Source organism: Hippoglossus hippoglossus, chromosome 8, assembly GCF_009819705.1.
Source record: "Hippoglossus hippoglossus isolate fHipHip1 chromosome 8, fHipHip1.pri, whole genome shotgun sequence".
NCBI lineage: Eukaryota > Metazoa > Chordata > Actinopteri > Pleuronectiformes > Pleuronectidae > Hippoglossus > Hippoglossus hippoglossus.
Genome location: NC_047158.1, coordinates 9647168 through 9667552, shown reverse-complemented (window position 1 = coordinate 9667552; position 20385 = coordinate 9647168). Strand labels below are relative to the sequence as shown.

At 40.8% G+C, this 20385-nt stretch overlaps 2 protein-coding genes and 1 long non-coding RNA gene across 3 annotated transcripts; 1 reads left to right on the top strand and 2 right to left on the bottom strand.

Moving 5' to 3' along the window:
- Positions 1 to 402: 402 nt before the first annotated feature.
- On the bottom strand, positions 403 to 7703 carry retsat (retinol saturase (all-trans-retinol 13,14-reductase)). The gene is made up of 11 exons (XM_034594578.1): positions 7458 to 7703; positions 6009 to 6191; positions 5569 to 5810; positions 4004 to 4205; positions 3714 to 3911; positions 3503 to 3622; positions 2608 to 2746; positions 2334 to 2443; positions 1904 to 2073; positions 1140 to 1299; positions 403 to 966 (listed from the first exon to the last, which is right to left on the bottom strand). Exons 1-11 carry the CDS (start codon positions 7615 to 7617, stop codon positions 818 to 820), a joined length of 1833 nt encoding a protein of 610 aa, XP_034450469.1. The 5' UTR covers positions 7618 to 7703; the 3' UTR covers positions 403 to 817.
- On the top strand, positions 1875 to 12775 carry LOC117767060. Its single transcript, XR_004614823.1, has 3 exons — positions 1875 to 1885; positions 5829 to 5839; positions 12483 to 12775. It is a non-coding gene; the product is annotated as an uncharacterized LOC117767060 (long non-coding RNA).
- Positions 9019 to 19337, bottom strand: nmt1a (N-myristoyltransferase 1a). The gene is made up of 12 exons (XM_034594579.1): positions 19190 to 19337; positions 15968 to 16073; positions 15673 to 15817; positions 15442 to 15560; positions 14737 to 14828; positions 14461 to 14577; positions 14014 to 14184; positions 13831 to 13939; positions 13564 to 13734; positions 13314 to 13478; positions 13079 to 13216; positions 9019 to 11367 (listed from the first exon to the last, which is right to left on the bottom strand). Exons 1-12 carry the CDS (start codon positions 19297 to 19299, stop codon positions 11347 to 11349), a joined length of 1464 nt encoding a protein of 487 aa, XP_034450470.1. The 5' UTR covers positions 19300 to 19337; the 3' UTR covers positions 9019 to 11346.
- Between the last annotated feature and the right edge of the window lie 1048 nt (positions 19338 to 20385).

Below are 20385 nucleotides of genomic sequence, written 5' to 3'. Positions count from 1 at the left end.
TTTTTATTTCTCTAGATGCAGATTTTTATTAGGATCTGCACCAAATTTCACACACTCATAAATACTCTCTCCGAAACACGTTTGAAATTGACGAAAATGTTGAAAAACACAGAAAGTGAAAAAACTAATCCTAGATCTGCCCCCTGATCTGGATCCGCACCAAAGTGTAATGGGTTCTTCCCTGACCCTCACCACATCCTTCCATTGTATGAATCTGTCCTCTAGATTTTGCGTAATCCTGCAAACTAACAGACATATACAACCTCTTCTGCGATGGTAAAATTATTGATTTAATTGCTGGACGCAGTGTAAAGGGTGGATCATCAACCAATACAGTAAGAAAAGAAATACAGATTTCCTGTCAAGAGGAAATTTAGATAAATAGACACAGAACACCAGATACTCAATGGCATCCAAAGCGTTGTTTATTATCAAATGGGGAGTCATCTTTGTAAACTTGTTACAGACTGCAAATCAAAATTAACAGCATAGTTGGGCACAGAACAAGAAATTCAAACACAACTCAACAAATGTGTGTAAGAATTTCAACACAGTGAATGATACAAAAGTATTTGCATGAGGTAATTTTAATTATTTAAGTGCTAGAAGCTCAATAATCGTTATTCAAACATGAAACATCCCACTAGCTTAACAAAGCTGAATAAGTGCATATTACAAAGTACAGCATGTGTCATGAGTTTTAGCACCTTGTGCTGGGGAACTCGAAAACTCCTCACACGCAGATTTTTGTGAGTTTGTTGTGCAATCAGTTACTGGTTAGTATATAATGGCCACTCAGCTGAATGTCGACAGGCAGTTACTCATCTTTGCGTTTGCTGTTCATAGTTTTTGTTTTCTTTGCCAGGTTGATAGCATCCAGATGGAGGTTGCGTTTGAGAATGACCGAGCCGCAGGTGAGAGCTCCGGCGAGAGCACCCGCAAAGCCACACAGGAACACATCCTGGCCTGAAATACACAAAACATGAAATGTACCAAATTCATACTGTTTCAACCTGTCAGGAAATGTGGGCAGCCTTTTGAGTGAAGGCATTAAAAAATCTGAACGTGAAAATCAATAAGTCCTGCTCTCAAACATAGCCTCTGGATGTTTTCACGCTGTGTGCTGGAGACAAACTGACCTGTCAGATAGAGGTTCTTCAGTGGAGTCTGAGGTCTCACTGTAAAGTTGAGTTCAGGGCTGAAGCGGGCCATGCCGTGATCTGCTCCGTAGATTTCACCTTTGGGTGCTCCGATGTAGTATGTGTTTGTGATGGGGGTTCCAGCATCGACAAACTCAATCTACACAAAAACACATTTGATGTTTTTTTTTCATTTAAACAGGAAGCATCATACATAAAATTGCTTATAATTGTATAAAACGTTGCATCCAAGAAACAACTGAAGATGGTACCTTAAAAAAACGACATAGGGCTTTTCTAACGCCATTTAATAATTGAGACTATTCTAATTCTATCAATTAATTAATTAACACGCTACCTTCTAAAATATCCATTTCACTGGCAGCTAGTTCCTGCAGCAATGATTTAAAATTCAAATTCTAACAAATTTTGCAGTTTTACATCTCGCTGCAGAAGATTTCAGGACACACGGTATAAGCTCTTTTACTGAGCTCAGTGTGGAATGAAAACGAGTTGGGGAAATAAAGTTCATGCATTTTTGATGACTGGATTCACATAGAAGTAGGTAGCCTGGGTGCTCTGTGATATAACACAATATCCAAAGCATGTAAACACTGAGAACGTGCATACACATACAGTTGTGCACAAGCAAAAAGCTGCAATAACACACAAGCCCTTTGGTCCTTTTGGATTAATCCACCATAACCACAGTTACTAACCACAACACAGGATGAATCTACATCTGTGTGCATCTCAGCGTTTACCTTGTCTCTGGTTATCTTTGGGAAGACGTCCATCACCACCTCCACAATAGAGTCGATGAAAACCTGTTTCAGCTCTTTGTAGTCCGCCCCTCTGTTGGACACTTTGTTGTCCTTCCACTCCTCGAACCACTCGTAGTTGGCAAAGCTGACCAGACTCAGGGTGGATTTGCCTGACGTGAGAAGAAAAAGTTAAATATAATAAATATATGACAATACAGAAAACTGTTCTCCCACATTCTAGAACCCTGGTTCTGGATTGTCCAGAGAAAGGCATGCATTAACTAACAGGCCTGAAAACACAAATCACAACCATTTGCTGGTCGGAAACTTCAGAGGTGTGTGCATGCCAGGAGTAAATATAGCAAAAGTGATGCTTTTTAAAGCTATAACTTATTAGTGTAGTCACATGCTGCAACTCATGTTTGTGTACCTGGCGATCTTTCCTCCCAGGTTGAATCCTTAGCTGATGGAGAGGCGACGAACAGCAGGGGTACATTTTTGGCTGAATCTTCCCTCTTTCCATTCTTATAGCTCTCCACCCTGTCAATGAAAACAGATGATACGATTTCATATAAGTTCCCATTGACACAAAATAGGTGGATCAGATAAAATACTTCAAATATCTTCAATTAAAATATTAAACTAAAAACCGTAAATTCCAATAATTTTAACAAGCAACACATGCGAGATTCAACACAACATACAGTTCGTCAAAGTTGTTCTCAGCAAAGATCCAGTAGTTGTCTGCTTTCAGGCCCAGCTCCTCTTTGGTTCCAGTCAGACCCAGAAAAATGCTCAGGCCTCCTTCACCATTCTTCATCATACCGAGCTGCTTCTGAATGGCTGCAACGCACATGTAGGACAACGTTACAGAAACACGTTCAAGTAATGTGTAATTTGCCCATTGAACCTCATTAATAAATGATTTCCTCTCGTGCGGAAACAATCAGTCAGTCTAAAAGTAACAGACACCAATTTCTTATGGTAAAGATGATCTTAGTCCAAAGGTCAATTTACCAGTTCACCATTTAACTGTATTTATTCAACTCTTTTTGCAACTTGCTGTCAGGTATAAAATCTTCTTTTCAATCAAGGCCATGTGTAAAACTAGTATTACTGCCCTGCGGTTGTCCGCCTCTGCACACCAGTGCAGTTTCAGTCCCTTCAGGTGTTCCTGACATATTGCATTCACAATAATATGAGATGAGATCACTGTGACCTTTGACCACTGAAGTCCAAGTGACAACTGGTCATAATTTGAGGAAATTCTCTACTGGCAGAGTCCAAATGAACATTTGTGTCAAATTTGAAAGCATTCTCTCAAGGAGTTCTTAAGATAACATGTTCACGAGGCAAGTACATATGGACGACAAAAGCATAATACCTCTGGCCACTGGCTGTTTCCAGCACTGAGGCAAAAAAAGACAAGGAAGAAAAATATAATTCAACTGAGTGGTCAGGACAAAACATCTCATCAAAAGTTGACTCCCTGAGATCTGAGAAATTCAGATTTTTCACTATTTTAACATTTCACAGATGAATCATTTAGCGATTGCATGAAAAGAAAAGTTTTTAATGGAACTCTTTTTCCTGCCTAACCTGGCATGGCCTGGAGCTCTTTAGGCAGCAGCTTCTCGTAGGTGTTGAAGATTCCAGCATTGGAGATGACCATGGGGGAATGGATATGGATTTCCTCCTGACCTTTCATCACGCTCACACCTAAAAGGAAAAGAACAGACACAGTGAATCTTCTGTGGAAGCAACTGCTGCATGCTGCATGCTGTGACTGTGTTTTAAGAACCACACCCACCATAAGCTTCCTTGGCATCATTGAACAAGATGCGATTAACTGGAGCTCGGACTAGCACGGCACCACCAGCCTTCTCAATGATGGGGATCATGTGGTAGCCGATTTCACTGGCTCCACCTTTAGGGTACCAGGCACCATTCAGGTAGTGAGTGACCAGCAAGCTGTGCATAGAAAAACTGGCCTCTTTGGGCATGTTACCTGAAGATCAGAGAAGGAAACAGTGTGAACAGCAGCATAGTCAAGAGACGACCACGTTAGAACCTCAGGTGTCCCGCCTGGCCCTGGCCTACCGTAGGTGCCGAAGATGTAGGTGAAAACAGCTCGGAGGTCTTTGTTCTCCGTCAGTTCATTGACCACATCCGTCAGGCTGCGTGAGGCCATTTTGAAGAAGAAAGACAGATGTTTAGCCAGGCCGCTGTAGACCAGGAACTTAGCCAAGGGAACAGGGCAGAGCTTCAGTACAGCCAGGAGCCAAATGCCCCGCCCGGCTTTCTGTAGAAAAACACACAATGACACATTGATGATGACAATAAAAACTGAATAAAGACACCTGAGAGATATGAGAGTAATCAAAGCAGTTTCTTTCCGTAATGAGCCTGAACAGAGTTGTTTTGTCACTCTAACATTTGTAAATTAACGCTGAATATGTGCAGTGTTTATCCTCGTTAAATGTTCTGTTGGTTTCAGGAGGGAAATATAAATCATTGCCTGAGTCAGGATGCATCTTTCACAAGAGAATGAACAAGCAAATAAGAAAAACAGCAGCATATTAAAACTATAGATTTCTGGGGGGAGAATGGTTCTCATTTATTATAAATGATGCCTTCATGTTTAAGAAACAATGTGATTTTCTTTCAGTGATCGAATGATTAAGATCTTTCTGCAGATATATGCTGTTAACCTAGTGTATTTCGTCAGATTACCTGAACTGGCAGGCTAATAATAACTACGAGGCCAACACTGTAACACCATTTTACCATTTATATTAACATTTACCAAATTTTCCAACAACACTGAGGGATTGCCAACTTCAATCAGTAACTTTATCAGTCGAAAGTCATGACAACAACAAGCGTGTCCCAGGCATATTTATCCCTTTTTAGAGCCCCCTGGAAACACTCGTGTTCGGTTGTGAGTATTTGGTTGTTTTTTGAGTATTTGGTCATGTTGCAGGTATTTGGTCATCCTGTGACTATTTGGTCATTCTGTGAGTATTTGGTCGTGTTGCTAGTATTTGGTGGTGTTGTTGGGATTTGGTCGTGTTGTGGGAATTTGCAGCACATTTTCTATTTGCCGCAAATTGATGAAGATGTGTTCTTTTGCATGCGATTTCTTAAGCTGCAGTGCATTGAGCTCTGAGGGCCACTGAACCTTTGAGCAATTACACAGAGATAAACAATACACTGACAATTAAAATGAATAGATCCAGTTAAGTGGCTCCACACAGATACGGAGACTGGCATCACTTTATGTACGTGTCAAAGCAAAATTCCAATGCAACTAAGTCTGGATAGAATTATGTAAAACCATATGACAGCTAAAAATAGACCTCACTTATTACTCTAACCTTTGGTTTACTACCCTTGACTCCTTGAGGAATATCAGTCACACCATCGAGAGAAATCTGCATAATGACTTCCTTGTGTAACTAAGTGCCGTTATTTTTACAGTGGGAGAAAAGGCATTTGCAAGTAGAGTAAAGCTCATATAAGAAAATGAGTGGCCAGATCATTGCAGAATATCTTCAGTGTATTTCCATAACTACGCACTTACAGGTGTTTGCATTGAAGTTGCAAAGTACAGCCACCATAAATTAAGAAACTTTATCACAGCCAGTAAAGTTACAACATCCTACCTTGGTCAGCTTCAAATACTCGTCGATGGCCTTCTCCTCTCCAGGGAAGCACTTCTTCAGCTCCTCAGGGAAGCGGGTCCTGCCGCTGTAGATGGGATACCGGCGGCGGTTTTCTGGTGGTCCCAGAACAACATGGTCAAACGGATTCTCCAGAGGCTCCCACTGCAGCTGTCCATTGGTGATTTGGTCCAGCATGCAGCGGAACGGCTTGTGGTCCTGCAAGTCACCGATGTAGTGGATTCCTGAGGAAGACCGATAAGGACAAAGCTGAGTTTTATGAGAGATGTTTTCAGTGCTTTTATTTGGTGATTAATAGTTGATTCTCAGGATGTAAAGTTCTGTATTTCAGAGCCTGACAGCACCAGCATTTTCTTTTAGATGTGACATATCTATGAAGGATATAGACAATACTCAAAAGAGACAAGACACATTTTTCTCACCAACATCAAATTCAAAGCCTTTCTCAGTGAACGTGTGACAGCATCCTCCGGCCCGATCGTGCTGCTCCAGAACCAGGACCTTCTTTCCCACTTTGGCCAGCAGCACCGCGAGTCCGAGCCCACCGATCCCACTGCCGATGATGATGGCATCCAGGTTGTCAGGGATTTTATTGGCCACAAAACCTGAGGGAAAGGCAACAAAACATTCAAACAAGAGCTTGACTGTGGCACAAAGGGCAGAACAAAAGTTAATCTATAGAATAATATAGATTCTCGACAGCTGATCAAATTGAAACTAGAAGAAAAAATTTAACGAAATGTATTTTTGATCAGCTATAATTAAGAATAACATGATTACTAATATTAATATTTTTGATTGTCTTGGGGGGGGGGGGTGGGCGGCGGACACGGACACGGACACAACAACTTAAAGGAATCATGATGTTCATGTGTTTCTTTTAATGACAGCAGTCCAGAGCCTCTTGGTATGGGAAGTCAGAAAGGTCTGGCCCATTTATTGAGATCCGCATGCAGGCTGCAAGATGGTCTCCTTGCAGCCTATTGCGGATGTTTGTCTTGACCTGCAAATACATTAACTGTTAGGCTTTAAAAGTGATAGCTGATAGCTTAAAATAGTGATAGCTTAAAGCAGCAATCCAAATTGTGAAAAGTTGTTGTTTTCCGATGGATGCTCTCTGTCCGCTGGTGGGAGTGTGCTCACCTGTGTGCGCGCGCACGTGTCAGTGTGTGCGCGCCGGGATGGAACTCCGCCGTGCGCGATACAGAGAGCAGAGGAGAAATCTAAACGCGCGACCATGTAGAGACAGAAATGACATGCCGTCGTGTAAATAAGATAAATAACATAAGGCCATTTAGTTTGTTTAATAAAAGAGCAAGCTATAGACCTGTTTTATAGGAAAGGTAACCTTAAATGACTTATGTTGAGATCTGGCGCTATATTAACTTGACCTTCCAGGGGGGGCGGAGGGTGCCATTGGGGGGGCGGGGCGCCCCCCTAATATAATGGTAGGGGAAACACTGAGTTGTAATGTTTAGCTGCTTTTTGCTTGTGGATGAAAAGAAGACATATCAGACAAAGGTAGCGTCTCCACTCATTTCAGTGCAACAACAGGAATATTTCAGACAGTTGTTGAACAGTAATGATGCAACACGTTAAAGCTCAAAGACAAACTGTACAGAGGGTAACCCCCTCAGCCACATACACTGACACATGACCTGCAATGTTAGGTAATATTGAGCCAATACCTTCACTATGTTCTACATGTTAAATTAACTTTTTCAGCTACTTTAGCCACTTTACTTTATGACATTAATTGTTTCCATTCATTTCAGCTTTTGGGAGTTTAAAGTGAAGCTAAACCCTTTCTATACAGGCTGTATAGAAAGGGTGTATCAGTGTATTATGACGACATTGGTCGTTCCACTCACCTTGTTTCAGCACTTTGTTTTTCTCCTTCCTGTCGTGAACCATCGGTTTCAGCGGTTCCCGGGTGTCCCTCTCGAAGGGGTTGGGTCCGGAGCTGCCGAAGACATATTTTAATATGAGTCCGAGCAAAGCGACGCAGACTAAGGCCACACTGATCCACATGATGCCGGGGAGAGACTCACAGATGTGGGAACTGACTCCTGCCTGCACCCACTGCTCACTTCCGCGTTAAGGTCCCGACACACGCCGACGGGAGAGGACCAATCACAGCCTTCCTTAGGGCGCCGCAGACAGTTTGGACCAATCAATGATAAGGAAAAAAACAGCTGTGTTTCATAAGTGACAGAAGATAGATAACTGAATATACAATAACTTTAAAAAGTATTATTATTATTGTTGTTGTTATTGTTATTATTATTATTACGCCCTAACTGGTTTTCATAATTGACTGAAGATGGAAAACTGAAAATACAAAAAACAAACTAATACAGAAGATATAAATAAATAATAACATAATAATACCATTAATATTATTATTATCATAATGTTGCTGTTGTTGTTGTTGTTGTTGTTGTTGTTGTTGTTACAGTTTTTTCATGATTTACTAAAGAGGCAAAACTGAAAATACAAATAAATGTAATAACCAAAATGCTGATCCCCAAGGGGTCAAACCCTACTGTTATTATTGTACATCAATTACTATCATCGTCAATGTAGTTGTATGGATGTAATTATTAAGATATTAATACTATTATTCATTTTGATTAATTACTATATAGCCTACATTAGATTGATAGTGGTTACGGCCACTCAAGTTAATTTAAGGATGCTTTTAAAAATGACAACTCCTTATTCTTCTTGTCTCTGAAAACATTTTTGTCTTGTGTTGTCATGCTGAAGGATGAATTTGGCACCAATCAGATGTTCTCCTTATAGTGTTGCAATGGTGCCTAAAACTGGAGCACGCTATATTGTATTTGTACACAGACGACCAGTAGTATCTGTCTGTTGTGTATCGCAGCCCTGTGATACTCTGACGACCTGTCCAGGGTGTCACTGCCTTTCACCTGATGTCAGCTGGGATTGGCTCCAGCCCCCTGTGACCCTGAAGAGATAAACAGTACATATAATGAATAGATGTATGAACAGATTGCTCTAATTGACAGGACAGAAACTCAACTTTGTGCTGATTGTGCAAAATGAGCTGATATGACAGATGAACTGTGAGGAAGAGCCACGTTGTCTTATTAATTACAGAAGGAAGCACTCTGTGGAAGTCCCATGTTCTGGAACAAGGTTGACATGACCGACAAAAAGTTTAAATATCATTGATAAATTCATCCTCAAATATGACTACTTATATACAAATTGTAACAAGTCTATCTACGCTCATGTAGTTAAGGCTTGATAATGTTATCTTGACCTCAGAGACCACACTCAGGGTGAGCTTACAAGCTTTTTCAGAAAAGGCGAGCATGGACCTGTTTTTTAAGTTATAGCCGTGATTTAAAGGTGCGTTTCATATCATTTGTTTCTTTACCTTCAGAAAAAAAGACAAAACTCTCACAGCAACTTCTAGATTTTATTCTTTTTTGTTCAAAAAACAAAACAAAAAGAAAAGAAAATCACCTGCATCTTCACATTCGTTTCCTGCAACACCATGAGACCAATTATTTTTTCAGTTATTTTTACATGTTTGCAAATAGAGCCAACAACTCACACAGGAAACACTTATTTTAAGCAGGGGCTTCTCCCCAGTCATCATCACCACCACCACCACCACCACCACGATGGCTGTTCACGGGCCCAGCTCCAACACCCACCCTCCTGAAACCTCCCATATTACCTGACAGGGAACTGAGCTTTATGCTGTGTGAGGCTCATATTTCATCTGCGAGTTAATAAAACTGCACATTTGTTATCATTTTCTAAATAAATCCTAATAAATAGCTTTAAATTAGAGATGTTATTTCATTAAATGAGCCAGAACACAGGTTCCTTAATTTGTTCTTGTGGGTGTGTTTGTTGTCTTGTACTATATTATTTTATATTTTAATTTATTATTTTTTAAGACTTTCTGTGAGATTGCCCCCCCCCCCCCAAGAAAAACCTGCATCATGAGTTCCTGAAAAGAAAAAGCACTTTCAGTTTCTGATTTTGACCTTTAAGCCCTTGACTTTTCATGATATACATCAAACTCTACGTTAGTAAGGGTGGACATAGAAACCGGAACATAAATAATTCAAGTCGTGTTGAGTAAACCCCACTGAAAAGCTTTAAACCTCTGTGGCAGTCCAACCTCGTCCAAAAGGAGTTTTTCAACCCTCTGACTGAGTTGGTCTGTTATGATTAGTCTGTTTCTCTTTCTGTTAGTGCAGTAAGCTTGATGAGAGGTTCATGAAAGTTAATACAGATGAGGAGACCTCCAGAAGACGTACACCAAATCAGGCATATACATCTCCATAATGACTGATTGAAGGAAAAAAAAAAGTCAAGCATGAGCTTAACAGCCCTTTTCTGGGGCCTGTACTACGGAGCAGGATCTGTGGTTGAAGAGGGAGCATCAGGTTTAACTCTGGGTTTTCAGTCCTACGAGGCTGGTTCACATCTTACAAAAGCCCCGTAGTAACTTATGCTTTAGTGCCAACTTGTTCCAGAATTTTCATGCGTCCGCTGTAGTTTTAAAACAGAGCTTCTGAAAGCTTCACAATATATAAATACAGCCGAATTATTATAAGTGAATAAGGGTTATTTGATTCCTGACCGTGTTGATGCTTCTGCTTTATAATTCTAACTTGAGGATAAATAAAAAAAATGAAACCCTCTAATGTATTATATTTTAAAAAGTATCCACACACTCTTAAATATTTTTAACTACAATAAATGAACATTTCAGTAAGACTGATGTCATCACACATTCACTACTTTTGGCAGCAGTAACCCACATCACTGATGTTTCTATCTGTGTCACATGCTCACAACAGTTTATTCATCAGATAAGAGAAAAAATAATCAGGAATAAAATTAATAAAACTCCTCAGCTTATTTACAATACATCCTTGATTTAAAAATGAAAAAAAATCATGCTACCGTTTCTTTTTCTAGTGATGTGATTATCATTTATGTTTCTCTTTGTTGAAAGCCACTTTGACTTAAAACTGACTGCCTCCAGACTTCAGCATTTATGACATATCATATTAAGAACTTTATTTATAGTTCTTACAACGGCGCATGTAGCTGGATAAGAAAACCCAGAGTTAACTGAGACAGTTGATAACCAGCTTCGTAGTACGTTGAAATTGCTTGGAAGTACAGGCCACTGGTGTCCACTTTTGGTATTTATTACCTCATCTTTTTGAGCTTCTTCCTCTTTAAGATATGTTTGAATCATTTTGTTTATCTCTAAAACTTAAGGATGACAGATTTATTCGAATTGCAAAAAGCACTTCCAACATTTAGGAATAAATCCATAAATTCCGTTTTTGTTAGGGCATAATCTGCAGTTATGTTTTGATATTATTTACAAGTATTGTATGGTTTGTAAGCCAACAGTGAGTGTTTGGTATAAAGAAATCTGTGCAAACTGTTCTTGTGTGTCTGTGTGTTTGGTACAATCAAGACAGCTTCCAGATGTAATACAGTTGTTTGCGATGTTAACTACAATGGCTTAAGGTCCATGTGATTGAGGGAGGAGGAAGAATTGGCTCTTCCCGCCTCCCCGCCTGGCAGCGGTAGTGCAGGTCAAAGTTCAAAAGGTCAAAAAGTAAAAATGGGCGGTGGGTTTTCCTTTCCTAAAGCAGGAAGTCATCATCAGTCCATCTGTCAGGTGGTCAGTGCGATGGTGCGGTTTCCTGGCCTGTCGGTGACACTTGTTTATGGCGTAAATGGAGGTCACTGCAGCACCAACCCGACCTGAGGAAGAGGAAGTTGGAGCCGTTAGGAGAGCAGTTTAAACCTGAAGGAACAGGATTTCTGCAGGGATCATCAGAGTCAAACCAGCCAATGGAGGAAAGTATGATGAAAAATCAGTGGGACACAGTCAAGAATTATTACCTCTGCCAGGGAGGTCTTATTCTTTGTTAGTTAGCAGAATTACGCAAAAATACTGAAACAATTTCCAATTAATTTTGTGGAGGGGTGGAGCACAACCCAAGAAAAGATCCCATTCAGTTGTGATCAGTTAGTGGATGCAGGAAGTTGTTTTTCACAGGAAATAGGTCAGATAGGGTGTTTTTCTACATTTTCATTAATATCTCAGAGAATAATTCATGGATCTTATTGAAAAAAAAAAAATCTGTCACATTTAGGGGACTGATAATGAGTGTATGCAACTTGGTACAAATCTAAATAAAAGATTTGATCAAGTGAATTTAAATGTGGTTTCATGTAGGCCTTGTTGGAGGTATGCCGAGCGGGGGGGCTTGACCCCACACAACCCATTATAATTTGGAGCAGATCCAGGACCTTTTTCCCCTTTTAACAACATTCCAGATAAGTTGTTAGCCTTGGCAGAGGGATGCGCTCTCCAAGCACCAGAGTAGTTTACTTTTATAATCCATTCTTGGATATAATCAATGAAATGAAAATGCATAAGTAGCAGAAAGCAGATGGATTAATCAATGAAAGGGCAATGCTACTGTACCGAATAGTATAGGTGGGGAAATGAATTGATTTTCAATGCATTGCTATACGGACGACAGAAACATTTCTGCAGAAACAGAACTTAATCGATTCATGTTTTCCACCATGTTCATTTGCTAGTGATGTCGCATAATACGTAGTAATTGATTAACTTCGGTACGTAGTTCATCTGCTACACACAACACAAGACGCGCAGAGCCAGGACATCAGGGTTTAAGTGACTGGAACGATCCAGATGAATGATTTAAACACAATCGATTAATAACTGAATACACGTGGTTATCAGTTTTTTGCGATGCGACAGAGATGGGCACACACACACACAAACGAGAGAAGTACTTCCCGCAGATTATCACACAGCGCTGTATCACCCTGATACAGTTAAGGCTAAAGATGCAGCACACAAGTCTAAACTGAATGAATGTCTAATCAATGTGGAGAGAACTGACCACTGTTATAGACTGACTGTTGTAATCTGTTCTTTGAATTGAAAACCCTATTTTGTTATTACAGCACACTTGTTATAACAGTAACCTCTATAGTCAGTGATAATGAAAATAAATCGTGTATAGAAATAAAATTCTTCGATGCATCGATAATCAAGTCGTAGCCCTCTGATCGAATCGTGAGGTGTCTAGAGATTCCCACCCCTACAGAATAGTAGTGACAGTGTTTTGTTATAGATCTAAATGTTGTGTCTGTAACAACACACAAAAAAGGATTAAACCGACTGCTGCAATAATAATCCAGTGTCAAAACAACCTCCCTGTTGGGTGTATCCTAACCTGCACATGCTCAGACAGCCTGGAATCTGAAACAAGCATTTTAAAACTAACCCACATTACGGCATAGAACTAACTAGACTTAAGTTGTGTTTTTTGAGGGAAGTAATTTAATCCTTTTTCCAGACCTGTCAACACCTGCAGATGAGCTGAGGTTATGAAATTGCCATTGTGAAAAGAAATCGCTCCAGAAAGTCTACCTTTTCTGACCCCATGCTTGGACACTTCCAATTGTACAGATAATACTGTAGATTCCCATCACCGATGCCGAACTTTAGCTTCTCCAGAAAAGTCTTGTTTTCCATTAGATCCAGTGCATTGAAGACATCGAACCCTTTCTGAATAAGAGATGAGAGGAAAAACTCCATTGGTTCCCATTATTGGACAATACACATTTAAACAGAACAAGGATGCACCGATTGAAGAGGAACGCACCGATTTGGCCAGGACGAGGGCATCCGACATCAGGTCAAGCAGTGGGGTGGTGGTGTGCACGTTGTAGAAGGAGTACGCCGCTTTTAGACTGCGGTGCACAGGGTGGTTCATGATGGTAGAGGGCAGCGTGTAGAAACTCAGGAAATCGGTCACTTTGCCACCGTTCTGTCAAGAGAACAACACACACTTTTATAAAGACTCCTGGAGTGAACACAACATAATTATTTAAATACAAGACAAGGTCTTTTACCTCCACCAAGTAAGTGTCGATTATGTTCTCCTGGGGCAGAAGCCAGTGTTCCACCTCGTCCGGGCTCATAACGGGCACCAGGCTGAACTGGCTCAGGTACTCACGGAGGAGACGATGCACCACTGGCACATCCTTCTTGGTCATTGGCCGCAGACCCGAAGTCTTCGGGGCCTGAAGGAGAAGACATGGACGAGGAGAATAAAGGCATGCTGGAGGAAAGAAATCATTTCATAGATATATTGTGTGTGTGCGCGCGTTTCCACTAACGTCAGACAGGCGGTACAACTTCATGGTGCGCTGCATAGTCATGTTCCTGCTCAGGTGGGAGAACTTCACCTCGATTAGCTTGCGGGGGTTCAAAGAACGATGCCAGTACCTGTGCAAAGAAATCAAATAAGTACCGACACAGTCAAAGAAGAAAACTAAAGCGCGTTTCTGTGTCAGACCCACCTGCATGTGCCCACAGGTTTGGGCAGTACCACTCCAGCAGTGTACACTGCCTGAAAGATGCCCTGCAGGTTGACCCGTCTGGTGATCTCTCTGATTAGAACCGGAGCAACTCGTTTGGCGCGAAGCTTCTTATGGACACAGAGGAAATTGATCTCAACCATTTTCTTTTCTCTAAAACACAAGAAAAAGAATTATCTGAGCAGGTCTGCAAAAAACTCAGTTAATAAAAAACAAATCATACAGTTTTTTTCCACTTTTAAAATCTAACTGAAGATAATAAGGCCTTTTCAAGCCTAAAAACAATATGCATGTCGCTTGGATGCGAGTGAAATAAAAAGGAGGTCAATCTTTCATCCCCTGATTTTATGCAGCATGTGAGATCAATTAGAGAGTTCAATCTATGTTGACAGGGTAACATATTCATTCAGCACTGTTGTGTTTGCTTACATGTCATAGATGCGGATATTGGCAGGTATGGCACTGATAAAGCCCACCAGCTTCTGGTTAGAGTTAACCCTCACTCCACAATGCCACTGGGGCAACCAGCCGGGGGGGCGCAGGGCCCTGAAGAAGAAAGATAGATAAATAAAAATGGACAAATGGAATAAGAATGCCATAAAGAAAGATATTAAGAGTTTAATATTCCACATGACACTGAACATTTCAATTTAAGATCCTTGTCAGGTGTAAAATTGGAAAAATCATAGATGTGAAAAGAATTACCAGAGCAGGAACTCGGGGGAGTAGTCAAATCTGAACATGTTGTCATCGTCTTCCACATAGTTCTCATTGAGAAGGGTGTAAAGCTCCTTGAGCTGGTTTTTGAGAATACAACAGAATCTGACATTTAGTCAAAGCAAACAACCTCTCATTACACGTATCATTATCTTAAGTCTGTGTGAATATGAGCCATTAACTATTTTATGAAACATTCATACTAAAACTCTGCCAATCAACATTTTCTGCATCTGTTATTCAACTTTTAAAGCATTCCTGACAATACAAACTACACCATACACATAGATGCACGTTAAAGAATCAAAGCTAAACCTTTAAATGAAAATATAATTGTAGATTTTGTACATCTTACCCTCTTGGAATAAAATGCAAAATTACACAGCAAGTTTTCTTTTTGCACTCGAGCTGCAACTTAATTTCCTCTAATCCTAGTTTTCATCTCCAAATCATGTTAATTGATCTCAGTTTAAGATTTGAACTGTACTTTGACACAACAGACAAACTTCATTATTGTAATCATGCATAAACAACCGAGGAGAAGAAAACTGAATGAAGGGCATAATCAGATTACCACTGAAATAAAAAATAAACTAGTTTCCTAACACAATAAAGCAAAGACGAAATATTGACTTGAAGATAAATTCCTCATGTGCCTCCCTGCTTTGAGCAGGTGTGTTTATACACTCTTACCACAGCAGTGCTCCCCAAGTCGAGGGTGTCCCAGCTGAAGCCCTGTGGGAGGCTGTAGGGCTCCTCTCGAATGTGGTCTTTGTCGGGTTCAATGGAACCGTGCGACGTCACCGTCTCCCCTGAGGGAAAACAGAACAGTTCCTGACATGAAGCACAGAAACTTGGATACGTGCCATTTTAATACCACATGTTGGTTTTTGAGTACTTGTGAAGAACTGACAAATGTCATACCTAGCTTGGGCACAGGTTGCGTATCCCAGAACTGGTAACTCCTCCGAGTTGCCTCCTCCATGGTTTTGGCAGGGCCGTGGCCTACAGAGAACAGTTCAATGGCCTTTTGAATCTCTTGTAGCTTATCGGCTGGCAATGAATTCACCTGTTAGGAAGGTTAAGAGGAGTTAATACAAAGCAAAAACACTGTAACACAGTAACAAGGGCCAACTCACCAAATATATCATTATTTTCTACACAAAGACTTTGAGTGAGTTGTGAGGGTTTCATTTAAAAGAAGTTATGGAATTCATGCCTTAGAGAGGGTGTCCTGAGCTGCTTCTGTGGGACCAGATTTCTTCTTCTTTTTCTGCTTCTTTTTCTTCTTCTTGGCACCAGTGTCGTCAGCCAGACCCCTGTCACTGAAAAGGGACAGAAATAGAAGATGTCTGTATTAGTCTACCATTCCAGAGGGGAAACCACATCCTAGTCAAAAGGTATCTTCAAAATCTCTACCTGGGAAACACAATGTAAGACCCAGGGTGATTAAAGACGCATCATATTCACTTTTATATTGAAATAATACACATACATACCATCAGCCTAATTCTAAGGATTATACCAACTAAAACATACTGTATCCCAGAGGAGGTCACTTATTTTAAGTCTCATCAGGTAATAAATAGAAAACCTGTCTGCAGTTTGACGCCATCATACATGTGAGGCTGGTATTTTAGATTATTTTAATTGAAAGTAATTTGTTTTTTTAAACCCATACTTTGCCAAATAAATGTTCACACACAGCCAATTCCTTTTCTGTACCTGGACTGAATTTTTTCAGGTTTAAATATATAAACCTTGGATATTAAAATACTTTTAAAAAGTGATTCCCACTGCTCTTTATTTCAAAACACAATTACCTATTTCAGTTGTGACACAAAGTTGCGGTTAGTTGAGGATGATTCATTTAGGCATAGTTTGAGAAAAGAAAAATTTCATGATGAGCCAACACTTTTTTTTTTTTTTACCTCAACAGTAATCAGGTGTAGCTCTAGGACAGGTACAGAAACAACCATAATAGTCCAACAGCAAGAAAAGGTGATTCAAATCAAATAAAAGTGGTGAAGCAGTCGTAAGTTATAGTACCAGAAACATATGGACTGTATCCCTCTTCCTCACCTGTATGTAGCTGAGCAGAGGGATACAAGAGGGATTAAATCATAGTAAACAGGTCCTGTAACCCCTTCCCACAACCAGTGTGTCATAACCCCCTTTCCTGATCAGTTCAAACATAAGGAGCCACACACCCCCACCCATCAATCTATCTTCTGGCCTAAGAAAGACTGGATACTTACAGAGGATAATCTCATTAGCGTCGGAGAGCAGAGAGAGAGCCAGCTATGGCCCTTAACTGTTACACTAGCACAGATGGTTAATCACATGACCTCTGGAAGAGGAGTGTGTGGCATCTACGCGTGTGTACATATGCATGTACGAGAGGTCAGTGAGTGACTAGGACAATAAACAACAAAACATTGAATAGTTTGTTCCACAGGCTTCCATTTCCACAGAGTGGACCAGTTAACAGCCAGAACAACTCTTTGTTTCTGTGTGTGTACGTTGGTGCGAGGGGGGGGGATTGCATATGTTGCTGGAAAAGAGCAACAGTGAAGCGCACATTTGCGTCACTTTAATGTAAAACATCTTCATTAAGCTTCCTTTGCAGCAGTGGTGGGACGACTGCTTACACTGAACACTTTGACCTTTTCAGGCCTTGACACCTTTGGGTTGAATGAAACACTCCTCATAGTATTCACATGATCAATAAAGTCTTGCTTGTTCGATCAAATCCTGGGCACATGAACACTCTTTGCAGTCCTGCAAATATTTACATCTCAGTTACGTGAACGTGCAGCGATCAGCACTTTTGGTCGGAGAATTTACTTTATGATAATGTGTTATTTACATTAGAAACCATCTGCTGTTTAAATAAGCATGTGATTTTGTAATTTAAAGAATTGTTGAGAGAATTAAGTTATGTTTGAGGATTTCTTTTGTGGTAAATAAGACATTCAGGGATGCTTAGAAATAATGCAACCACAGCAAAAAAAATAACCCTTACCTGATAATACATTGGCTTAGGGGTGGGCAATATAACCACAAATTACATAAACAGTTTTTTTTATTATATTTCAAGTGACATCGATAATTATCACAATAGATGTCAGATTATTATAATATTAAGGTTAAAGACTGACTTTTGATCCTGAGTGAAGGTTGTGGTTTTAAACCTCTTTATGGTCAGAGAATGACAAATCTAAAGGTCGATCAATTATGTGTTATACCTCCTCACTGCTCTTACATAATGCATAAGTAATATGTAGATAAACGTTTTGGACTTTTGTGGTGTTGCTATTAATACAAATTATATTGACAGTTATTGACATGGATGTCTACCCTTATATTGGCTAATATTAAAAATAAAAAAGGTATCAATATCTGTGTTATTTATGATCCTGACACTGGTATAACTTGGTGATTATTACTATTCTATTAAAATCCTTCACTCTCCTGTCAAACTTTTCAGTGCACCTGAACACACTTAATATTATAACTTGTGGAGAGAGATCACAGGTAGACATTAGTTGATTTAAAGGTTTGGTACTTTTTGTCCTTCAGCAGCTCTTTCTGCCCCCATAAGGAAATACAGAAAACTTGGAGCGATCAGGGCACGCCTTAATATCTGCAGGCCTGGACTCGTGTGTGTCACAGCTTGGTTAACAGTTATCGAAGCCTGCGCTGGGAAAAGGAGCATTTTCATTAAAGCCTGTGTTCAGTGGGAGCTACTCAGAGCTCGGCTGCTTCAGGATCACATTTCGTGGATTTGCACGGGGAATAAAACGCTACCTAAACATCGCCCATGTCCCAACACTAGCACAGGTGAGACATCCTTCAGGAGAAAGTGAAACGACACGTGGTTTATCCTTGTTTCACTTTGCATTGGTCTCCAGTCTGCACCGAGATCAAAGCACAGACAATAGGGGGGTTTGACAGCTATGCTAGCACGCAAGCTAACGCCTAGCTAGCTGTTCGTCGGGGGTTGCCATGACTTGCATCAGTTACCGACAGCCAGCAGCGATGTGTGGTTAAAACCACGAGCTGTCAACTTCATGAAAAGGTTCTAGATTTGCTCCCAAGTTGCAAAAGTGACCGGAAACGTTGGGTTTTGGTGCAAAAAGCTCGCTTTCGTGCGCTGTTTGTTTTTACAACCCCCATCCTGAGCCTTGCTATCACGGCTAGAGCAGAGCGCCGCTAAGACACGCCCAGAGAAACGCGCCATCAGCCAATTGTGTCAAAGAACTGGTGAGTGATTGGCGATTCTAGCCAATTGGGTGAGAACAAGTGGGAGGGACGTGTCCGTTCCCCGGCTGTCTGCCCCTCAACGCTTGCGAAGGCTTTCACTCTGCAGCCGCTTTGCAGGTCGGTGCTGCGGCGGGACGCGTCTCACACAGCCGCGGCATCGAGCCCGTGCTCTTACCCGTCGTCAGAGTGGTGCTCCTCATTTTCACAGTCGCTGCAGTGTCCGTGGTCCTCTACGTCTTCTCCCTCCGGCATCGGTGCTGTCTCATTCTCATCCGCCATCTTCATCCAGGAAGTGAGGAAGCCACCGCGTGTTGTCGACGCCTTTAAACCCGCCTCGCTGTCATTGGTTCACATCTGCTCCCCCCTCCCGCCCCGCCCCCCTCTCTTTCTCCTAATGTGTCTACAAGGAAAACGTGCTCACAATGTCATCTCACTTTGTCTTTCTCCGACAACACAACCCACTACAGATCATTTATGTCCTTGTGTGTGTTCTCTTGTCTGTCACACAAATACTGCTAGAGCCACGTGATCTGCGGTCAAATGAAGACAGGGAAGCATTTGACAGGAAGCACGTGAGGGGTGGGAAATACATGTTGTGCAACCTAAACCAGTGTCTGGATTCAATGGTGCAACGGTTGCATTTTTAAAAGGATTGAGTTCAAAGTATTGGCAAACTTTTATTGTTTAGCTTCATACACTCACAATTGGCACAATTTGGTCTTTATTATTATTATTATTACTATTATTATTATCATCCTGACCACAACCATCATGGTTAATTGACTAACATTAACTCTGAGCTCATACACATGCATGCACACACACACACCCACACATAGAGAGAGAGAGAGAGAGAGAGAGAGAGAGAGAGAGAGAGAGAGAGAGAGAGATCCTTTTTAGGACTTTGCATTGACCTCCATTCATTGTAGACAGTCTAACCAAAACTTCATCTCTAACCTTAACATAACCACAATTTACATCTTACCCCTAACCTTAAAGCTCCAGTGTGTAAGATTTAGTTGAAACTGATCTATTGGCGGAAATTGAATATAAAATAATCCTAGTGATGTTTCCACTAGTGTGTTTCATCTAAATTGTACTAATTGTTGTTTTCTTTACCCTAAAATGGGCCCTTTTATAGTTAAATACTTTATATTTTCATCGGGAGCAGGTCCTTTCTACGGAGGCCGCCATGTTTTTTACAGTAGCCCAGACTGGACAAACTGAACATCTTTTGAGTTTTTATGACAACTGAAGGCTACCACATGTTCTCTTTCTTGTTTGCAAGGGGAGGGTGAGATGAGGGGTATTTAGCTGCAACATGGCACTTCACCACTACATTCTACACACTGAACCTTTAAGTACAACCTC